General features: G+C 49.6%; 1 protein-coding gene and 1 long non-coding RNA gene across 2 annotated transcripts in view; one reads left to right on the forward strand and one right to left on the reverse strand.

Annotated features, from left to right (window-relative positions):
* The window catches only part of LOC137528722 (uncharacterized), a 35,987-nt gene extending 20,678 nt beyond the window's left edge, over window positions 1-15,309 (reverse strand). Inside the window, exon 1 of the long non-coding RNA XR_011023459.1 lies at window positions 15,232-15,309. This is a non-coding gene — a long non-coding RNA (uncharacterized lncRNA). The remainder of the gene's footprint in view (window positions 1-15,231) is intronic.
* Window positions 15,310-15,374: 65 nt separating this feature from the next.
* Window positions 15,375-21,105, forward strand: part of LOC137528721 (class I histocompatibility antigen, F10 alpha chain-like) — a 38,512-nt gene continuing 32,781 nt past the window's right edge. The window contains exon 1 of the mRNA XM_068250232.1: window positions 15,375-15,535. Within this exon, the coding sequence (XP_068106333.1) occupies window positions 15,487-15,535 (49 nt within the window). The 5' untranslated portion in view covers window positions 15,375-15,486. The remainder of the gene's footprint in view (window positions 15,536-21,105) is intronic.

A 21,105-nucleotide genomic window follows, 5' to 3' on the forward strand; every position in this document is an offset into this window, starting at 1 on the left:
TCAGCTAGTAATAAAATATGGCATATGGGGTATCATTTTAACCAAATAATTCATTTTTATGTGTTTTATAACTGTGGGACGTGTCATGTGAAAATTAGGAAGGTGAGAAATGAAAAAATTGGGTATTTTCCACATTTTTGCTTTTGTTAGTGTGTTGGACACATAAGATGTTTTGTGTCTCCATGTCTAGTTACTAAGAAGCACATGTTTTTACATAACGTGGAAATGTTCTGTCTCCGGTGGTTTGATCTGGAATCTTGTCACAAACACTTGCATCCTTAGCAACACTCCCTAATGGCCCTTTCACACTGTCACGCTGCTGTGCAATGCAGATTGCTGTGTGTCTTAGTGCCCGTATAATGGAGCTGCAGGGAGGATCACAGATTCCTACCCTCAATCATCCCACCTGTAGGACCACAGATTCCTAACCTGCATTCAGCCCACCAATAGTAAGGGCTTGTTCACACTAAGGGCGTTTTCGCCTTTTTTTAAGCGCCGGCGATTTGCAAAATCACCCTAAAAGCGCTTGTGCAATGATGCCCTATGAGAGTGTTGACATCTGAGTGGTTCGATTACGATCCATTTTTGGGGGGTGGGAAGGGACGCAGGCGGGGACCGGAGCTATGGAGGAGGTGGGGGGAGCGGTGGAGAGCGACAGGACAAAGGTAAACACAGCCTGCTGTGTGTCAGCAGCATGGCTGTGATTTATGGGGGATAGCGGCTGTGATTTATGGGGGATAGCAGAGCGCAGGGGGAACTTAGGGGGGATTGAAATAGCAACAGAGGATGGGCAATATAAGCAGACCCAGCCTCTGAGCGCAGATTTCATTCTTAGAACCCCACCTCGGGTTCTCTTTAATATCTGAACTTGAACTGTTCCGCGGCGCGCTACACAGCTTCTTTACACAGGCGGCCAGCTTGGGGACACATCGTGCAGTGCTGATCAGGCACTTGTCATGTCATCCCTGCACACAGTTGATAAATCTGCTGTGCGCAAGGATGACAAGTGCCTGATCAGCACTGTAACAGTACAATAAGAAACAATAAGAGACGGGCAGCATGGGGACACATGTAGTGCTGATCAGGCACCTGACATGTCATCCTTGCACACAGCAGGTTTATAAACTGTGTGCAGGGATAACATGACAGGTGCCAAATAGTCATCACTGTATCAGTACAGTGAGCAGCAATAAGAGGCATCCAGCATGGGGACACATCTGCAGTGCCAATATAAGACATCCCCTGAAAATAAGTCCTAGCACACTTTCTGGAGCAAAAATTAATATAAGACACTGCCTTATTTTCGGGGAAACACGGGTATGTTGCACATGCAGTGAAGGCCTGAACACACTTGCACACTTCTGTCCGCTTCTGTAATGATTTCACCAACACATCAATGTTACATCGTGTTCACGGTACAGATCTGTGTTTCCTCTCATGCACTTGCTTTGCTTTTGTTTGTGTGTTGGACACATAAGATGTTTTCTGTCTCCATGCCAAGTTACTATGAAGCACATGATTTTACATAATGTGGAAATGTTCCGTCTCCTGTGGTTTGATTTGGAATCTTTTGTCACGAACACTTGCATCCTTAGCAACACTCCCTAATGGCCCTTTCACACTGTCACGCTGCTGTGCAATGCAGATTGCTGTGTGTCTTACAGAAATACACGGCACTTGCGTTGCTCTCTGCTGCAATGCTGACCCGTTCAGAGACACTGAATGGGACAGCGCTGCATGGCACACAGAAATACATATAGCAGTGCATTGTCAGAACTCAGTGCTGTGCAGTGCATTAGTGTGCCCATCGGACAGCGTTGTCTATGTACCATCTGGGGTGTAACCAGGGCTGTGGAGTCGGTACAAAAATCTTCCGACTGAAACCACCGACTCCGACTCCAACTCCGGGTACCCAAGACTCCGACTCCTTAGTCTAATACTTACCAAGGCTGAGGATTTCGTACAAAAATCATCCGACTCAGACTCCTCAGTTTATGAAATCCCCGGCTCCAACTCCGACTCCGGGTACCCAAAATTGCTCCTACTCCTCGACTCCAACTTCGACTCCACAGCCCTGTGTGTGCCCACAAATCATGGGGCTCCCATCAAAACTCACAGCCTGGGGGTCCATCTTGTAAGGGTCATAAAACAAGTGTGGCCATCATGCTCTTCACACCCATAACATGCGTAGCCACAAACACATCCGATCTGAAGGATGAACCCCTTTCTCAGAGGGAGTGGAGTAGTAGTTTGGGGCCTGTTACAGCTCTGGGCCCCTCCTGCGGTGGCAGGGACTGCTCCCCTGTAGTTACACCCATGATCTGATATTCCTGCGCATCACAACAACAATATGATAGCGCCCCCTGGCCCCAACTTAGATATTACTTGCTTTTACTTGAAACAACAACATATGTGTGCGGATATCAGTTGTTAAAGGACACCCGAAGCAAAAACAAACGAATGAAATCAATGATTGTATCTATCTTCATTCACTTAAAAATGAATTTTTAAGAAATTCCACAGTTTTATTTTATGTTTAAACCTGCTTTTTAAGTATTAACTGTTTTATTGTTTTTGCTCAATGACACATTCATTGAAGTATGCCAGAGCTAAAATCTATCAACTATTGACCCTTTTTATCTCTTCCCTGCTCTCAGAAGCCATTTTCTGCTTGGAAAGTGGTTTATAGTTGGAATTTCTTATCAGTGAGGGTCACACTGTAGTCACTTCCTGTCTGAGTCAGGACTTTCAGGCAGAGAAAGAAAAAAAAGGAACACAGCCTAGTTATTTGTGTGCTAGGCACTGTACATACCCATGTCTATCTCATCGTGTCACATGTCACCTCGGGTATCCTTTAAGTTTACTGCTGTTTTTCTGACACTTCCCTGCAGTGGTGTAGCCAGAGATCATGGGGCCCCATAGCAAAACTTTCATGGGGCCCTGAGATGTAGGCACGCTTAAGCAATGCCACATGCCCCTACCCTATGGATATGAGTTAACTGGGCAATTTACATTTTCATGCAATCAACACAGAACACAGTTCATGGGCACTGACACAAACCCTGGACTAACATATAAAAGTTCATGGTGAATATATTGAAGGGAAGCTAAACCAAAAGAAAGAAAAAGAGTATCACTTACCTGGGGCTTCTACCAGCCCCCTGCTGCCATCCTGTCCCGCACTGGTCCTCAACGATCCTCCGTTTCCCCCCAACTCAAATTAGTTTCGACTCTGCCGACTGAGAGTCAGCGGGCCATTGTGCCTGCGCGGCCCTGGCTGCGTGCGTCCTTGTTCGCGTTCCCGTCTGCAAGAGCATTTTCTCTTACTGCGCAGGACACTTTTGTGGACAGGTACACAAACAAGGATGTGCTCGGCCAGTCGGCAGAAACGAATCTAAGCCGCGGCGGGGGAACGGAGGATCGCTGAAGACCGGCTTGGGCACAGGATGGCTACAGGAGGCTGGTAGAAGCCCCATTGTAAGGGAAAATCTTTTTCTTTGCTTTGATTTAGGTACCCTTTAAAGCAGATCCGAGGTGAAAAAAAAACTATAACAAGCAACTTCTAAAGTGTAGATAGTTTACACAGCAAATCTAGCTGCAAACAGCTTCAACAGTATATGATTATTTCTTCCAGCCCTCAGCCTGTGAAAACTTCACTTCCCTCTCCTCCTCCCCTCTGCCTCTGAAACCTCTGGCTAGTAACACCTCCTCATCCTCCTGCCCAGACTGAGCTCCCATAGGCCCTTGCTACATGGCTCTCAGAGTGCCAAGCCTGTGGACGAGGCTTGTTTAGTTTATAAGAAATTAGAGTATTAAAAAAACAAAAAACAAAAAAGGCTTGAGGAATGCCCTATAAACTATATGAAAGGAACACAACTATGCAATGAGTAAAAGTTTATCTCGGATCCACTTTAAGTACCACCTAGACCCCGTTCACATCACAAACGCGGATGGCCATGCGTGCGGAACGCATGCGGACCGCAACGCGTACGAACGCACGCCATCCGCGTTTGTGTGCGTTGCGTGGCTGATCCCATCACTGAAAAGTGAATGGGACAGCCATGCGTTTTTACAAAAAATGCATGCAGCATGCGTTCTCGGACCGCACAGGTCCAGAACGCATGCAGTGTGAACATCAGACATTGCACTCTATGCAATGTCTGATGTCGTGCGTGTCGGCCACCTGCACGCGTTTCCAAAACGCGGCTGGAAACGCGTGCAGTGTGAACGGGGCCTAAGTTCTAGGTCCCCATAGTAGCTGCTATGGCTATTGCTACGCCCCTGCTTCCCTGACAGAATTCATAGAACTGGGGAGCCCGTTACACATAAATAGTTACGACGTTCCCCACCCAACGGGTTCTGCATGACAGACCACAGCCTGCCGAGTATCGTCACCAGGAGAGTTTAACAGGTCAGACCTGTTTTTAAGCCAAGTCATTCCATGATGATTCTGCCAATTTCACTGTGTACTCTAGAGTTTTAAAGATGAGCCACAAAAGTGAAAAAATGTACATGAGGCGAACCTCTCATCAGCCCCGCCCTCCTGTACACAGAGCTATTCACTCAATGCGTGACTTTTCCTGAGCTGCTTCTAGTGTCTGGGGGCTTTTAGTAGTGTTGGGCGAACAGTGTTCGCCACTGTTCGGGTTCTGCAGAACATCACCCTGTTCGGGTGATGTTCGAGTTCGGCCGAACACCTGATGGTGTTCGGCCTTTTAAGTTCGGGTTCGCCCCAAACTACTAAATGGCCGCCGAACAGGGCCCCTGTTCGGCCGAACAGGGCCCTGTTCGGCCGAATACTGCCCTCCTATGGGGTCGCAGGCATAAGGGGGGGAGCATGCCCCGATCGCGGGGGGGGGGGGGTGTCGGAAATTCCCCCCACCCCCTCCGCTAGCGCTCCCCCCTCTGCCCGCTTCCCCATACAAAAGTTTAAGGAAGTACCGGTCCGGTGGTAGTGGGTGGCTGGCAGTGGGCGGCACTGTGAAGTGAGTGACTGAGGAGGAGGAGTCCGGAGAGTGACGCGTTGAGGGAGGCCGGGCAGCGGGCGGTTCAGCAGTAGTACGGTACTACTGCTGAACCGCCCACTGCCCGGCCTCCCTCAACGCGTCACTCTCCGGACTCCTCCTCCTCAGTCACTCACTTCACAGTGCCGCCCACTGCCAGCCACCCACTACCACCGGACCGGTACTTCCTGAAACTTTTGTATGGGGAAGCGGGCAGAGGGGGGAGCGCTAGCGGAGGGGGTGGGGGGAATTTCCGACCCCCCCGCGATCGGGGCATGCTCCCCCCTTATGCCTGTGACCCCATAGGGCCCCCAAAAGCGGGATGTTCGGGGAGTTCGGGGTTCGGCCCGAACATGCCGAACATTGCGGCCATGTTCGGCGAACTTTCCCGAACCCGAACATCCAGGTGTTCGCCCAACACTAGCTCTTAGTAACCTCAGTACAAAAGAAAATCCCAGAGCTCAACTGTGTAGTAGTAATTCAGCATCAGGGAGTCAACCAGTCAGCACCTGGATCCAACAAGATGCATAAACAGTCATGCAAAGGAGAAAGGAAGACTGGGTCTCTACCTGGATTTAATCAATTGTAGCAAAGACTTTTATTGCGCCATAGCAAGTGAAAAAAACAACGTTTTGGCCTAGCGGCCTTTATGAAGTGTTACCAAATACAACCAGTGCTCAAATATATGTAACAAACTCAGTAAAAAAACACACCCAGAACTGGGCGGGCACATGCTTAGTTAGAAAGAGAGAGAGAGCAGCCATAATTTAAAGAGACAGTACAGAAATAGTACAAAAAATCTTTTTACAAAATTCCTTACAAAAAATGTCTCAGACTAAAATCATCATTCAGCAGGGATGGTCGTAGTCAGCCAACTTCGATACGCTGGAACTACGCGTAGTTTTACACAATTACGCTTCGCCAAACTACGGCTTCGAAATCAAATATTTGCTTCGTATGCATTTCGTAGAATACGCGTTAAAATACGCAATTACGCGTAGTGCGATGCGTAGTGTATGCGGATGCTTATGCACGTATGCAGAAAATTTTATGCATTAATTCCTCTTTAAACGCTTATAGCAGTAACTCCTCTATGCGTGCATTCCCCTTTCCAATGCGTAAATTTGTAAGCATACAATCGCACGCGAAAAGTAGACGCGAGTAACGCATTCGTAGTTCACTACACAATACACATGTTAACTACGCATAGTGGGCGTAAGCTACGCGTAGTGGTACTTCCCTACGCGTAAATTCGTAAGCGTAGTTTTGAAACTCCACCTACAAACTACGATGCGTAGATGCAAACTACGATGCGTAAATTCGCACGGGCGTAGTTTCTGCTCATCCCTGTCATTCAGTCCATTGGGAGTAAAGGTGCATACACACATCAGATAAAAGTCTTTGGAAAATGACAGATCACAGACCAATTTTACCCCCTTCCATGTAGTATGAGAGCCATACCTACAGTCTATTCTATGGAGCTGAACTCCCCATCAGACAGAAAGCTTTGCAAGATGCTGCACACAAAGATGCTGTACACATGCAACAGATCAGTATCTGCAAAAGATCAGTTCCTGCAAAAGATCAGTTCCTGCAAATTGCAGGAGTCTATGTTATGCTGGGTACAGACTATGAGATTTTCTGGTCGATTTACTGTCAGATCGATTATTTCCAACATGTTCGATTTGCCTTTCGATAGTTTTCCGAGCATTTTCCGATCGATTTCCTATTAAAGTGCACGGAAATCGATCGGAAAATGCTCGGAAAACGATCGAAAAGCAAATCGAACATGTTGGAAATAATCGATCTGACAGTAAATCGACCAGAAAATCTCATAGTGTGTACCCAGCATTCTATGATATCTGCAGATCTCATACACACCTCGTTTAAAGAGACTCTGAAGCGAGAATAAATCTCGCTTCAGAGCTCATAGTTAGCAGGGGCATGTGTGCCCCTGCTAAACCGCCGCTAAACGGGGGTCCCTTCACCCCCAAACCCACCCCCGCAATAGTTGGTCGTAGAGTTGGTTGTTCGTGGAGGCAGGGCTAACGGCTGCAGCCCTGCCTCCAGTCGCGTCTATCAGCGGCGCATCGCCGCCTCTCCCCCGCCCCTCTCAGTGAAGGAAGACTGAGAGGGGCGGGGGAGAGGCGGAGATACGCGCTGACAGACGCACGTGGGGCAGGGCTGCGGCGGTTAGCCCTGCCCCAACCAGGAAGCGCTCCCCCGCTGTACCGAGAAGATTTGGGGGTGAAGGGACCCCCGTTAAGCCGCAGGATAGCGGCGTTTTAGCAGGGGCACACATGCCCCTGCTATCTATGAGGTCTGAAGCGAGATTTATTCTCGCTTCAGACTCTCTTTAACAGACATCTGCAGATCAAATCCACCAGGATGGATCATCAGATGATTGTCAGATCTGCAGATGAATGTCTGTTAAACAAGGTGTGTATTGAGATCTGCAGATATCAAGATGCTGTACACATTCAAAAGATCTGTTCCTGCAAAAGATCCGTTCCTGCAAATTGCATTCATAGGGCTTGATTCACAAAAGAGTGCTAACTGGTAGCACGGCCGTTTTTCACGTGGATTTTTGCGTTCAATTAGCAGTTTTCGCGCGCAAACGCGAATTTTCGCGTGAAATCATTACCGTTTCGCGCAAAAAATCATGTTTGCGCGCGAAAACGATAAGGATTTCGCGCGAAAACAGTTAATTGCGCGTGAACGGCCGTGCTAACAGTTAGCACTCTTTTGTGAATCAAGCCCTATGAATGCAATTTGCAGGAACGGATCTTTTGCAGGAACAGATCTTTTGAATGTGTACAGCATCTTTGTGTGCAGCATCTTGCAAAGATTTTATCTGATGGGGAGTGCAGCTCCATAGAATAGACTGTGAAGGTATGGCTCTCATACTACATGAAGGGTGGTAAGATTGGTCTGTGATCTTTCATTTTCCAAAGACTATGGTCTGATGTGTGTATGCACCTTAAGAGTATTTAGCTTGTCAATCCATCTGCTTTCACGTCTCAATAGAGCAGTCTGCCCATCAGCAGCAGTATTCATTATCACTTTCTCAAGTACGCACCATCGCAGGTCTGTGGTCGCATTCAAAAAAGTGCTTACCTGCAGGAGAGACAATTTTTTTATTTGGATCATTAAAATACTTTCTATACAGTCTGATGTCACTGCGATGTTCCTTTATTCTTACACGTACTTCCCTTGTGGTTTGGCCTACGTAACCCACGCCACAAGGGCACTTCAGGAAATACACCACATTAGTGGTTACGCAGGACAATTTGCCATTCACTTTGATTTTAGTGCCTCTCATAGGGTGACATATATAGTCCCCTTTTATTATACTCGAACAATTCTGACAACTGAGGCATGGGAATGTTCCCATTTTTTTAGGTAGGCTCTCAGTATCCCCCCGGGAGACTGAAGATGCCCCTCCCTTTATCCTGCTTATCCTGGGGGCGTCAGCAGTGTATGGTGGGGAGTATACAGGGGAGGGGTTATTATGGGAGATTCTGCGAGGGTGTTTGGGGTCTCAGTATCCCCCCAGGAGGGAGAAGATGGCCCCCCTCATCCTGCTTATCCTGGGGGTGTCAGGAATGTATGGTGGTAAGTATAGAGGGGGAGGGGTTATTATGGGGGTATTCTGCTGGTGTTTGGGGGTCTCAGTGTACCCCCAGGGGGGAGAAGATACCCCCCTCATCCTGCTTATCCTGGGGGTGTCAGGAGTGTATGGTGGTGAGTATACAGGGGAGGGGTTATTATGGGGGGATTCTGCTGGTGTTTGGGGGTCTCAGTATCCCCCCAGGAGGGAGAAGATGCCCCCCCTCATCCTGCTTATCCTGGGGGTGACAGGAGTGTATGGTGGTGTGTATACAGGGGAGGGGTTATGGGGGATTCTGCTGGTGTTTGGGGTCTCAGTATCCCCCCAGGAGGGAGAAGATGACCCTCTCACCCTGCTTATCCTGGGGGTGTCAGGAATGTATGGTGGTAAGTATAGAGGGGGAGGGGTTATTATGGGGGTATTCTGCTGGTGTTTGGGGGTCTCAGTGTACCCCCAGGGGGGAGAAGATACCCCCCTCATCCTGCTTATCCTGGGGGTGTCAGGAGTGTATGGTGGTGAGTATACAGGGGAGGGGTTATTATGGGGGGATTCTGCTGGTGTTTGGGGGTCTCAGTATCCCCCCAGGAGGGAGAAGATGCCCCCCCTCATCCTGCTTATCCTGGGGGTGACAGGAGTGTATGGTGGTGAGTATACAGGGGAGGGGTTATGGGGGATTCTGCTGGTGTTTGGGGTCTCAGTATCCCCCCAGGAGGGAGAAGATGACCCTCTCACCCTGCTTATCCTGGGGGTGACAGGAGTGTATGGTGGTGAGTAGAGGGGGAGGGGTTATTATGGGGGATTCTGCTGGTGTTTGGGGTCTCAGTATCCCCCCAGGAGGGAGAAGATGACCCCCCTCATCCTGCTTATCCTGGGGGTGACAGGAGTGTATTGTGGTGAGTAGAAAGGTTGTTGGGGGGTCTCAGTATCCCACTATGCCAGGTGCTATGTGGTACAGGCGTCTACGGTAAAGTATACAGCTGTGAGGTGCAGAAATCATGTCAGCGGACAGGTGAGGTTTTGCGGATTGCGGGCATCGGGGGGACATTTTATACTTGGGAGGTGGCCAGACAGAAGATGGAAGTGGAAATGTCTGTAGTGTGTGGGCAGACAACAGATTACTCTCTCATCAAATTCGATCAGAGAAAGATCTGTCTCATGGTCGATGCCGACTGATGTATGAGCACGTTTACACTCACAGTGATGATGTTTAGGAGAACTCATGGAGAAGTATATGATCAGTTTGGCAGGTGATAGATTTGTAAGTCTCTGATTTGCTAGTTATGATCATGTGCTAAAGTAGGATGTGATTACTAAAATATATCAGCTGATCAAACAAATCACATGATCATTTATGAATTCTCCTAGACATGACCATCACTGCTCACAGAAGTTTGCCTGGCTGGATTGCTTTTACAATAAATCCACAATTGCACACTCTCCAGGAAGTCCCCACTGATTGCCCTCACATGAGTTCACTGACTGGAGCCTTCCCTGATCCCAATGATGGGAGCCTTTCCTGGATTCTCTGACAGGAGCCTTCCCAATCCCGCTGATGGGAAACTTCTCTGATCCCGCTGTCGGGAGCCTTTCCCCATCCCCCTTGAGCTCACCACTCCACCGCTGGGACCAGGGGCATAACTATGATGTGCCAGGCCCTCCAGGAAACATCTCCCAGCCCCCCCCCCCCTCCCCCACACACATCACAGTACATAGGTGCCCTCCAGCCCAGTCCATACCCCCTGACCCAAATTAGCCAGAGCGGCAGAGCTAAGGTGGCCAGCTCCTGTGACCAAATGTAGCGTTAAAGGGACACTTAAGTCAAACAAAAAAATGAGTTTTACTCACCTAGGGCTTCCAATAGCCCCCTGCAGCTGTCCGGTGCCCTCGCCGTCTCCCTCCAATCCTCCTGGCACCGCCGGCAGCCACTTCCTGTTTCGGTGACAGGAGCTGACAGGCTGGGGACACGAGTGATTCTTCGCGTTCCCAGACACATTAGCACCCTCTATGCAGCTACAGTATATGGTATATGATATATGCTATAGCAGCATAGATGGCGCTATTGTGGCCAGGAATGCGAAGAATTACTCGCGTCCCCAGCCTGTCAGCTCCTGTCACCGAAACAGGAAGTGGCTGCCGGCGGGGCCAGGAGGATCGGAGGGAGATGGCGAGGGCAGCGGACAGCTGCAGCGGGCTATTGCAAGCCCCAGGTGAGTAAAACTCATTTTTTTTGTTTGACTTAAGTGTCCCTTTAAATGCAAAGCAGTGGCAGAGGAGTGTTATACACAATTCCTGTTTACTTCTGTTCAGCATAGCCGCAACGACTCATCATGAGGCTCACCATGCTGGTCACTTGACAGGGAGAGGCGGGAGCCACATGGTGACTGGCTGCATAGCGCAGGGTCAGAGCCGGGACAAGGTCCTCCAGCACCCAAGGCTGAGACACCAAAGTGCGCCCCTCCGTACTTCCCACCCCAACCAGCACACACTGATTGCTGGGGGACTAAGAGGCGCCTCATGTCCCCCAACACCTAATCTCTAGTTATCTGGCTTGCAGTCACTGCCATGTATCCCCTTTTCTTATTTCTCTCTGCTTCAAACACAATAGGGGAATGATAGCTGAGTGAGTTGTGCCTCCCTCCTACACTGCGCCCTGAGCCTGGAGCCTCTCTCGCCTCTGTCTCGGGTTGCACTGTAGAGGGGTGAGGAGGACCTGTCCTGCTGCGTGTATAAAGCCATACTGCCTTTAAAGGGTCAGCTTCATGTGCGCTCCACGGCGTGGGTCACGTGGTGTAAGCGACGTCATCGGTGCAGAACTACTGCCCCTGCGCAGTTGAGACCCGATGATGTCACGTACACCACATGTCCCGCGCCGTGGGGCGCACATGAAGCCGACCTGGCGAGGTCAGCTTCTTCAGTGCAGGACACCGGGAGTGAAAGGAGCTGCGGCGAGGGCACAGATCGACTGGCAGGGGCTGGAAGAAGCCCCAGGTAAGTGGAGTTTGTTTTGGGTTTTTTTAGCTTGGCCCTTCCCTTTAAAGCCATGTGAAAAATGCCAGGACTATATATGTAAACAGCAAATAAATGTATTTAAAAAAAAATCTAGTGACAGAAAATAAAATGTTGAATGCAAGTTAGGCCCAGGTAAGTGTAATTAGGAAGGGTCTCTGAAGCCCAAACGTTTCATGGCATGCTGGAGAGATCTGCATTCATAGGACTCCTGTAAAAGTATAACATACTAGCCGACCCGCGTCGTAGCATACGCCGCATCTTCTATCTATCTAATACGTGCCTCAACCTTGAAGCAAGAAGAATAAAGGTGGGTACACACATCAGATAAAAGTCTTTGGAAAATCAAAGATCAAAGACCAATCTTACCACCCTTCATGTAGTATGAGAGCCATACTCTACACAGTCTATTCTATGGAGCTGAACTCCCCATCAGATAGAAATCTTTGCAAGATGCTGCACACACAGACGCTGTACAGACACAAAAGATCAGTATCTGCAAAAGATCAGTTCCTGCAAAAGATCAGTACCTACAAAATACATTCATAGTCTATATCTGCAGATCTCATACACACCTTGTTTAACGGACAATCATCTGCAAATCAGATCAACCAGGATGGATCTTTGGATCTGCAGATGATTGTCTGATCTGCAGATGAATGTCCGTCAAACAAGGTGTGTATTATGCTGGGCATACATGGTACATTTTCTACCGTGTAATCGAGCGCTTTCTTATTTTCCACTCGTTTCTTCTTTTGTCCTGCCCGCTGGTATCGAGCGCAGAATCGATCCGGCGGGGTATCAGACACGTCGGAAATTATCAATCGAGCCATCAGCGGCTCGATTACATGGTAGAAAACATACCGTGTATGCCCAGCATGAGATCTGCAGATATCATAGACTATGAATGCATTTTGCAGAAACTGATTTTTTGCAGGAACAGATCTTTTGCAGATACTGATCTGTTGCATGTGTACAGCATCTTGCAAAAAATTTTATCTGATGGGGAGTTCAGCTCAATAGAATAGACTGTGTAGGTATGGCTCTCGACTCATACTACATGGAAGGGGGTAACATTGGTCTGTGATCTTTCATTTTCCAAAGACTTTTATCTGATGTGTGTACCCACCTTTAGGCTTTCCATTAGAAAATGTATGCGTGCTCAAACACCAAGTTTAACCCTAGCAAGTCTGGCTTTCCAAATCTGGCCTAATTGGCTATTAATGAGGCAATGCTCATGCAAATATGCATTTGCTTTCGCATGCCAAACTATGCAGGGTCAAAAAACCAATACTGCAAAGCGGTCGCCCTGCGGGAATAAGTTCATGCTACATTAGCACTATCCAGGAGCGCCACGGGGAGGATTCCCAATGCCCCCCTTTTTATACAACCGGGGGTACCGCAGGGTCCCAGGCTCTCTCACTGCCTGGAAACCACAGTGGCACCCCGGAGGCTGGGTGGCGCAGCCGACCCCCCCCAAGTGTGGCCAGCACCAGGGAGAGCCGTCCGCACCCACCTCCCAATATTAAAAACAGGCACTTACCTTAACGTCCATTGCGTTCTGCTACATGCGCATTAACCTCCCTAGCGGTATGGACAGAAATGTCAGTTCCAAAAAAACATGCTGTGAACAGTGTAAACATGCATACACATCAATACTCTCCTGCACTGTATACTAGACCCTTGCTTGACACGTTTGGCAAGTTACAGAAAAAAAAAAGTTTTAAAAATAAATTTTATCACTGTTTGCACAGAAATCCTGGGGAAATTGAACGCTGGGGAGGTTAATTTTCTCATGGAAAGCATTTTTTGCAAAATTGTATCCTTTGGAGGCAGGTGGTGGATGGCTTGCTCTGGTGGTGTGAGCCCTGGAGTGAGTAGTCTGCGCCTGTCCCCCCCCCCCCCCCCTCTGGAGTGTTGTATGTGAGCCAGCCCTGAGCTCTAAAGCTTGGGGTGACCCATGCTTCACTCCTTTCTCATGTGGTGCCCCCAAGTTAATGCGCATGTAGCAGAACGCAATGGACGTTAAGGTAAGTGCCTGTTTCTAATATTGGGAGGTGGGTGCAGACGGCTCTCCCGGCACTGGCCACGCTTGGGGGGGGGGGGGTCGCCTGCACCACCTAGCCTCCCCCTCCGGGATGCCGTTGTGGTTCCCAGGCAGTGAGAGAGCCTGGGACCCGCGGTCCCCCCGGTTGTATAAAAAGGGGGCATTGGGAATCCTCCCTGTGGCGCTCCTGGATAGTGCTAATGTAGCATGTAGCAGTTTCGCATCGAAAATCCCGTTTTCGTTTTTGGCGAATTTTCACGAAAATCTTCAGAAATATTTGCGTTTTCGACCGGCATCGAAAATTCATTGTATGCGGATGCTTATGCCCTTATGCGGAAAAATGTCCACAATAATCTGCATGGAAATTCAGTCTATGCGGAAGTTTATACGGAAAAATGTCCGCAATGATGCGCAAGAAACTTCTCTGAATGCGGACGCTAATGCCCTTATGCGGAAAATGTCAGCAATAATACGCAAGTAACGCGAAAATGACTGGCATTAGGCGAAAATTAACGCGAAAAAATAGATGGAAAATTTGCTTGTCAAAACGAAATTAGGCGAAAATTCGGTAAAAATTTGTCGAAACAAATTTTTGCATTTTCGCTCATCACTGGCATGTAGCAGGGCGACCGCTTTGCGGTATTGGTTTTTTGACCCTGCATAGTTTGGCATGCAAAAGCAAATTTGCATTAGCATTGCCTCATGAATAGCCAATTAGGCCAGATTTGCAAAGCCAGACTTGCTAGGGTAGGCCTCTTTACCACGGACAGTTGATAGGCAGTAAAATGCCTCTCAAACTCTTACAACTGCTCACTACTGCCCGGTAACAGCTTGCTGCTGCCTGGTAACAGCTTGCTGCTGCCTGGTAACAGCTTGCTGCTGCCTGGTAACAGCTTGCTGCTGCCTGGTAACAGCTTGCTGCTGCCTGGTAACAGCTCGCTGCTGCCTGGTAACAGCTCGCTGCTGCCTGGTAACTGCTCGCTGCTGCCTGGTAACTGCTCGCTGCTGCCTGGTAACTGCTCGCTGCTGCCTGGTAACTGCTCGCTGCTGCCTGGTAACAGCTCGCTGCTGCCTGTTAACAGCTCGCTGCTGCCTGTTAACAGCTCGCTGCTGCCTATTAACAGCTCGCTGCTGCCTGGTAACAGCTCGCTGCTGCCTGGTAACAGCTCGCTGCTGCCTGGTAACTGCTCGCTGCTGCCTGGTAACTGCTCGCTGCTGCTCGCTGCTGCCTGGTAACAGCTCGCTGCTGCCTGGTAACTGCTCGCTTGGTAACTGCTCGCTGCTGCCTGGTAACTGCTCGCTGCTGCCTGGTAACTGCTCGCTGCTGCCTGGTAACTGCTTGCTGAGCACACAGCTCAACAGTCCGTGGAAAAGAGGCCTTAAACTTGGTAATTGAGCACGCATACATTTTCTCATGCAAAGTACTTCTTCTTCTTGCTCCAAGGTTGAGGCACTTAGTCTATTATATATATAGATATATTCTATCCTGTATCCTTTGTGTGTCTTCTTGTCTTGTATCGTGTAGTATTTGTAGCATCTTATCTTGTCTTTCCTGTACAACTTACACATTCCATTTATCCAGAGACGTCTCCAGGCTTCACTTTCACTTTCAGTTCTCAGTCTTCCTGACTTGTATCCTGTCCCGCCCCCGGCTGCTGCTGGCCACGCCTCTACTCATCCTCCCATCGGACAGACAGAGCGCAGAACAGCTTTCTCGATCAGCACAGCGCTCTGCCCTCCTGTACACAGAGCTATGCGTGACCTTTCCTGAGCTGCTGCTGGTGTTTGGGGGAACTCAGTGTCCAGCCAGGAGGGAGAAGATGCACCCCCTCATCCTGCTTATCCTGGGGGTGTCAGCAGTGTATGGTGGTGAGTACAGGGAGAGGGGGGTTATTATGTGGGATTCTGCTGGGCTCCATATGGAGAGAGAAATAACTTTATGGAGCAAATAGAAACAAGCACTGAGGCATAGCTCCCCAACTGTCCCTCTTTTGGAGGAATAGTCCCTATTTGGGAGCCCTGTCCGTCTTGCCTCCCTATTTGTCCCTCTTTCGGGACTTTGTCCCTCTATCTATGTAACAAAAAAAAAAAAAAAAAAAAAAAAAAATATATATATATATATATATATATATATATATAATGTTAATATGAGGAAAGAACCAGTGTGGTTTGAATGATAAAACAACACATTTTTCTTATGAAATCTTTATGGAATGCGTGACTAGGGATGTGGCTTAAAGAGAACCCGAGGTGTGTTTAAAGAAGGTTATCTGCATACAGAGGCTGGATCTGCCTATACAGCCCAGCCTCTGTTGCTATCCCAAACCCCACTAAGGTCCCCCTGCACTCTGCAATCCCTCATAAATCACAGCCGTGCTGTGAGGCTGTGTTTACATCTGTAGTGTCATTCTCAGCTGCTCCCCCGCCTCCTGCGTAGCTCCGGTCCCTGCCCCCGTCCCTTCCCTCCAATCAGCAGGGAGGGAAGGGATGAAGGCGGGGACCAGAGTTCTGCAGGAGGCGGGGAGAGCAGCAGACTGACACTATAGAGATAAACACAGCCAGCTCTGACAAGCTGTTTGTCAGCAGCGTGGCTGTGATTTATGAGGGATTGCAGAGTGCAGTGGGACCTTAGGGGGGTTTGGGATAGCAACAGAGGCTGGGCTGTATAGGCAGATCCATCCTCTGTATGCAGATAATAATCTTCAAACCCACCTCGGGTTCTCTTTAAGGCCTGGTGCACACCAAAAACCGCTAGCAGATCCGCAAAATGCTAGCAGATTTTGAAACGCTTTTTGTTATTTTTCTGTAGCGTTTCAGCTAGCATTTTGCGGTTTTGTGAGGCGTTTTTGGTGTAGTAGATTTCATGTATTGTTACAGTAAAGCGGTTACTGAACAGCTACTGTAACAAAAAACGCCTGGCAAACCGCTCTGAAGTGCCGTTTTTCAGAGCGGTTTGCGTTTTTCCTATACTTAACATTGAGGCAGAAACGCCTCCGCAATCCAAAATCTGCAGCAGCCCGGGAGTATGCGTTTCTGCAAAACGCCTCCCGCTCTGGTGTGCACCAGCCCATTGAAATACATTACCCAAGCGTATCCGCACACGCAAGCGGATCGCAAACCGCAGCGGAACCGCTCTGGTGTGCACTAGGCCTAAGTGTCCCTTTTTCTCATTTCAATAAGTTGGGAGGTATGCTGAGGTTCCCCATAAGTGTAATCACATCTATATCTGTCTTATGGCAGAACTCTGCTCTTGACACATTTAGATACATTTTGGGCATATCAGGTATGTATCTTATCAAGTTCTTGCACTGTACTAAAATACCGATAGCATTCACAGAATCTCTCCCTGATCATATTCACTGGATTGCACTCCAAAGTTAAAGGTCGCTATACATCAAGCGACTTGGCGGATTGACCATCCATTTTGATTGGACATGATTCAAAATGTAGGGCCAACTTGCTCGGTGTTAACTGCATGCGATATCGGGATGAGTGACAAAGGCACCGGAACCCCCAGCGCTGCCCCTCCCCCAATGTAAAATGTTCCCCACCCCGTAGAGTATACTTTACCTATCCATGTCCTCTGCTGGTTCCGTCTTCGCACATGCCCCCCACATGGTTGACGGCATAACATGGGCATGTGTGACGTCGCACACATGCCCAGGTAAACAAAGCAACCACCAGGGGCGCGTGTATGAAGAGGAAGCCAGCGGCGGACACGGACAGGTAAAGTACACCGTGGTGGGCACCAGGGGGGAACATTTTACAGGGGGGGGGGGGGGGGGAAGGGGAGACAGCGCAGAGTGGCAGATGTGGCATCACAAGGCAAATTTCCTGAGAGATTTGATGCTAAAATCGACCTGACAGCATGACACATGTGGCTTACTGCATGATATCAGCCCAATAGTCGTGTGTGTTGATCTACCAGTTGTATGTTTGACTATTATCAGTCACTCGTCTAGTTGTTTGACGCGTGTAAACACTCCCAACTATCACCCAAAAGACCAAGTTTGGACTATAGTTGGGCGGAAAAGTTGCACTTGTGTACGAGCCTTTAAGGTGCCCATACATCACTCAGTACTGCTGCCCGATCGACCTTCTCATTAAATAATTGTATTGAATCGAAAGAGAATTGGTGCCGCAACATGCCCCCTTGATCTTTTGAGTGATTTCCAGAAAGATCAGATATGCTGGAATATCTCGCTCACCCAGTACCTGTTTGCAGTGTTTTAATACCTTACCTCTCTGCCGGCGCAAATCCTGGCCATCAAAGTCATGTCCACCTTTACTGCAAGCACTTGTACCACATGGCATCAGGTGCGTGTGTGATGTCACACACACACCGGGTGCCACATGGTATATGTGTTTATGGTTAAGGACACGGCCCTCAAGGCCAGAAATCATGTCTATGGACAGTAAGATTTTATGGAGGGAGGGTGGGGAAGGGGGAGACAGATGGTGGAGACGGAAATGTCTGTGTTGTGTGGGCAAATTCAAGCAGAGAAAGATCTGTCTAATTAATGGCTGATGTGGCCTGATGTATGGGCACTAAGATAGTAATGGTCATGTCGAGGAGAACTCATGGAGAAGCATGTGATAAGTTTACAAAGGGAGAGAGAACCGAGAGCCCGATATGGTGTAGTAAGTTTAGGCAAATGGTATAATGAAAAAGAGTAAAATTATACTCACAAACCAGGGTTACCTCCAGGCAACCACTGTATAAGCAGGTGAGGAGTTTGACCTGTCCCCACTCAGGATTAAGAAGTCGCTCTCTGTAGACAAGAAAAATCATGTGATCAGTTTGGTCAGGTGATAGATTGGTAAGTCTCAGATTTACTAGTTATGATCATGTGATCACAACAAATCAGAGCTTTGCAAATCTATCAGCTGATCAATCAAATCACATGCTTCTCCATGAGTTCTAGAAACAACCATCACTACTACTTGCTTTAACTATAAATCCGCAATTGCACACTCTCCGGGAAGTTCATACTGATTGCCCTCACTCAATCTTTCTGACTAGAGTCTTCTTCGATTCTGCTGATGGGAACCTTCCCCGATTCCGCTGACGGAAGCCTTCCCCGATTCCGCTGACGGAAGCTTTCCCCGATCCCTCTGATGGGAGCCTTCCCCAATCCCTCTGACAAGAACCTCTCCTGATCCCTCTGATGTGAACCTTTCGCGATCCCACTGATGGGTGCCTTTCCCGATCCGTCTGACAGGAACCTTTCCCGATCGCTCTGACAGGAACCTTTCCCGATCCCATAGATGGGAACCTTTCCCGAGCCTTCCCCGATCCCTCTGATGGGAGCCTTCCCCAATCCCTCTGTTGGGTGCCTTTCCAGATCCCTCTGATGGGAGCCTTCTCTAGTCCCTCTGATGGGAGCCTTTCCCGATCTCCCTGATGGGAGTCTTTATCGATCCCTCTGATGGGAGCCTTCCCCAATCCTTCTGATGAGAGCCTTCCCTGATCCCTCTGATGGGATCCCACTGATGAGAGCCTTCCCCAAGCCTGCTGACAGGAACCTTCTCTGAGCATGCTGACAGGAGCCTTCACTGAGCCTGCTGATGGGAGCCTTCAGCCTTCACTGAGCCTGCTGACGGGAGCCTTCTCTGAGCCTGCTGACGGGAGCCTTCTCTGAGCATGCTGACGGGAGCCTTCCCTGAGCCTGCTGACGGGAGCCTTCCCTGAGCCTGCTGACGGGAGCCTTCCCTGAGCCTGCTGACGGGAGCCTTCCCTGAGCCTGCTGACGGGAGCCTTCCCTGAGCCTGCTGACGGGAGCCTTCCCTGAGCCTGCTGACGGGAGCCTTCCCTGAGCCTGCTGACGGGAGCCTCCCCTGAGCCTGCTGACGGGAGCCTCCCCTGAGCCTGCTGACGGGAGCCTCCCCTGAGCCTGCTGACGGGAGCCTCCCCTGAGCCTGCTGACGGGAGCCTCCCCTGAGCCTGCTGACGGGAGCCTCCCCTGAGCCTGCTGACGGGAGCCTTCCCTGAGCCTGCTGACGGGAGCCTTCCCTGAGCCTGCTGACGGGAGCCTTCCCTGAGCCTGCTGACGGGAGCCTTCCCTGAGCCTGCTGACGGGAGCCTTCCCTGAGCCTGCTGACGGGAGCCTTCCCTGAGCCTGCTGACGGGAGCCTTCCCTGAGCCTGCTGACGGGAGCCTTCCCTGAGCCTGCTGACGGGAGCCTTCCCTGAGCCTGCTGACGGGAGCCTTCACTGAGTCTGCTGACGGGAGCAGATTTCGGATTTACTAGTCCTGATCATGTGATCACAACAAATCAGAGCTTTGCAAATCTATCAGCTGATCAATCAAATCACATGCTTCTCCATGAGTTCTAGAAACAACCATCACTACTACTTGCTTTAAAAATAAATCCGCAATTGCACACTCTCCGGGAAGTTAATACTGATTGCCCTCACGCGATCCTTCTGACTGGAGTCTTCCTCGATTCTGCTGACGGGAACCTTCCATGATTCCACTCACAGAAGCCTTCTTCGATCCCTCTGGATGGAGCCTTCCCCAATCCCTGTGACAGGAACCTCCCCTGATCCTTCTGACGGGAACATTTTGCGATCCCTCTGACGGGAGCCTTTCCCGATCCCTCTGAAGGAAACCTTCCCCGATCCCTCTGACGGGAGCCTTCACTGAGCCTGCTGACGGGAGCCTTCACTGAGCCTGCTGACGGGAGCCTTCACTGAGCCTGCTGACGGGAGCCTTCACTGAGCCTGCTGACGGGAGCCTTCACTGAGCCTGCTGACGGGAGCCTTCACTGAGCCTGCTGACGGGAGCCTTCTCTGAGCCTGCTGACGGGAGCCTTCTCTGAGCCTGCTGACGGGAGCCTTCTCTGAGCCTGCTGACGGGAGCCTTCTCTGAGCCTGCTGACGGGAGCCTTCTCTGAGCCTGCTGACGGGAGCCTTCTCTGAGCCTGCTGACGGGAGCCTTCTCTGAGCCTGCTGACGGGAGCCTTCTCTGAGCCTGCTGACGGGAGCCTTCTCTGAGCCTGCTGACGGGAGCCTTCTCTAATCGCGCTGATGTGGAACCTTTCCAGATCGTACTGACTGGAATCTTTCCAGATTCCAATAACGGGAGCCTTTCTAGAGCCCAATGAGGTTCCCTGGTATTATTCACAGAAGCTCTTCCTGATCAAATCACTGTCACAAGTCACTGTCTTACTGGAGCTGACACTCTTTACACTCTCACCGCTGCCCCTGGAATTTAATGTTCCTAGAAAAAAAAGCCGTTTTTCAGTTTGGCTTACTGGCCCAAAATATTCAGATCTCAAAAGAATTGGAATCTGAACACCACTGTAGATAATGAGAAATGATTGAGCTGGTATGTACGGCCCCTATAGGGCAGCTATTGGCACCAAAATGGTTTGAGAAGTCCAACACATCTCTGAGGAACATGTTATTTTAGAAATGAAAGAAAGAGGAAATGCATT

Source organism: Hyperolius riggenbachi, chromosome 8 (genome assembly GCF_040937935.1).
Source record: "Hyperolius riggenbachi isolate aHypRig1 chromosome 8, aHypRig1.pri, whole genome shotgun sequence".
Lineage (NCBI taxonomy): Eukaryota > Metazoa > Chordata > Amphibia > Anura > Hyperoliidae > Hyperolius > Hyperolius riggenbachi.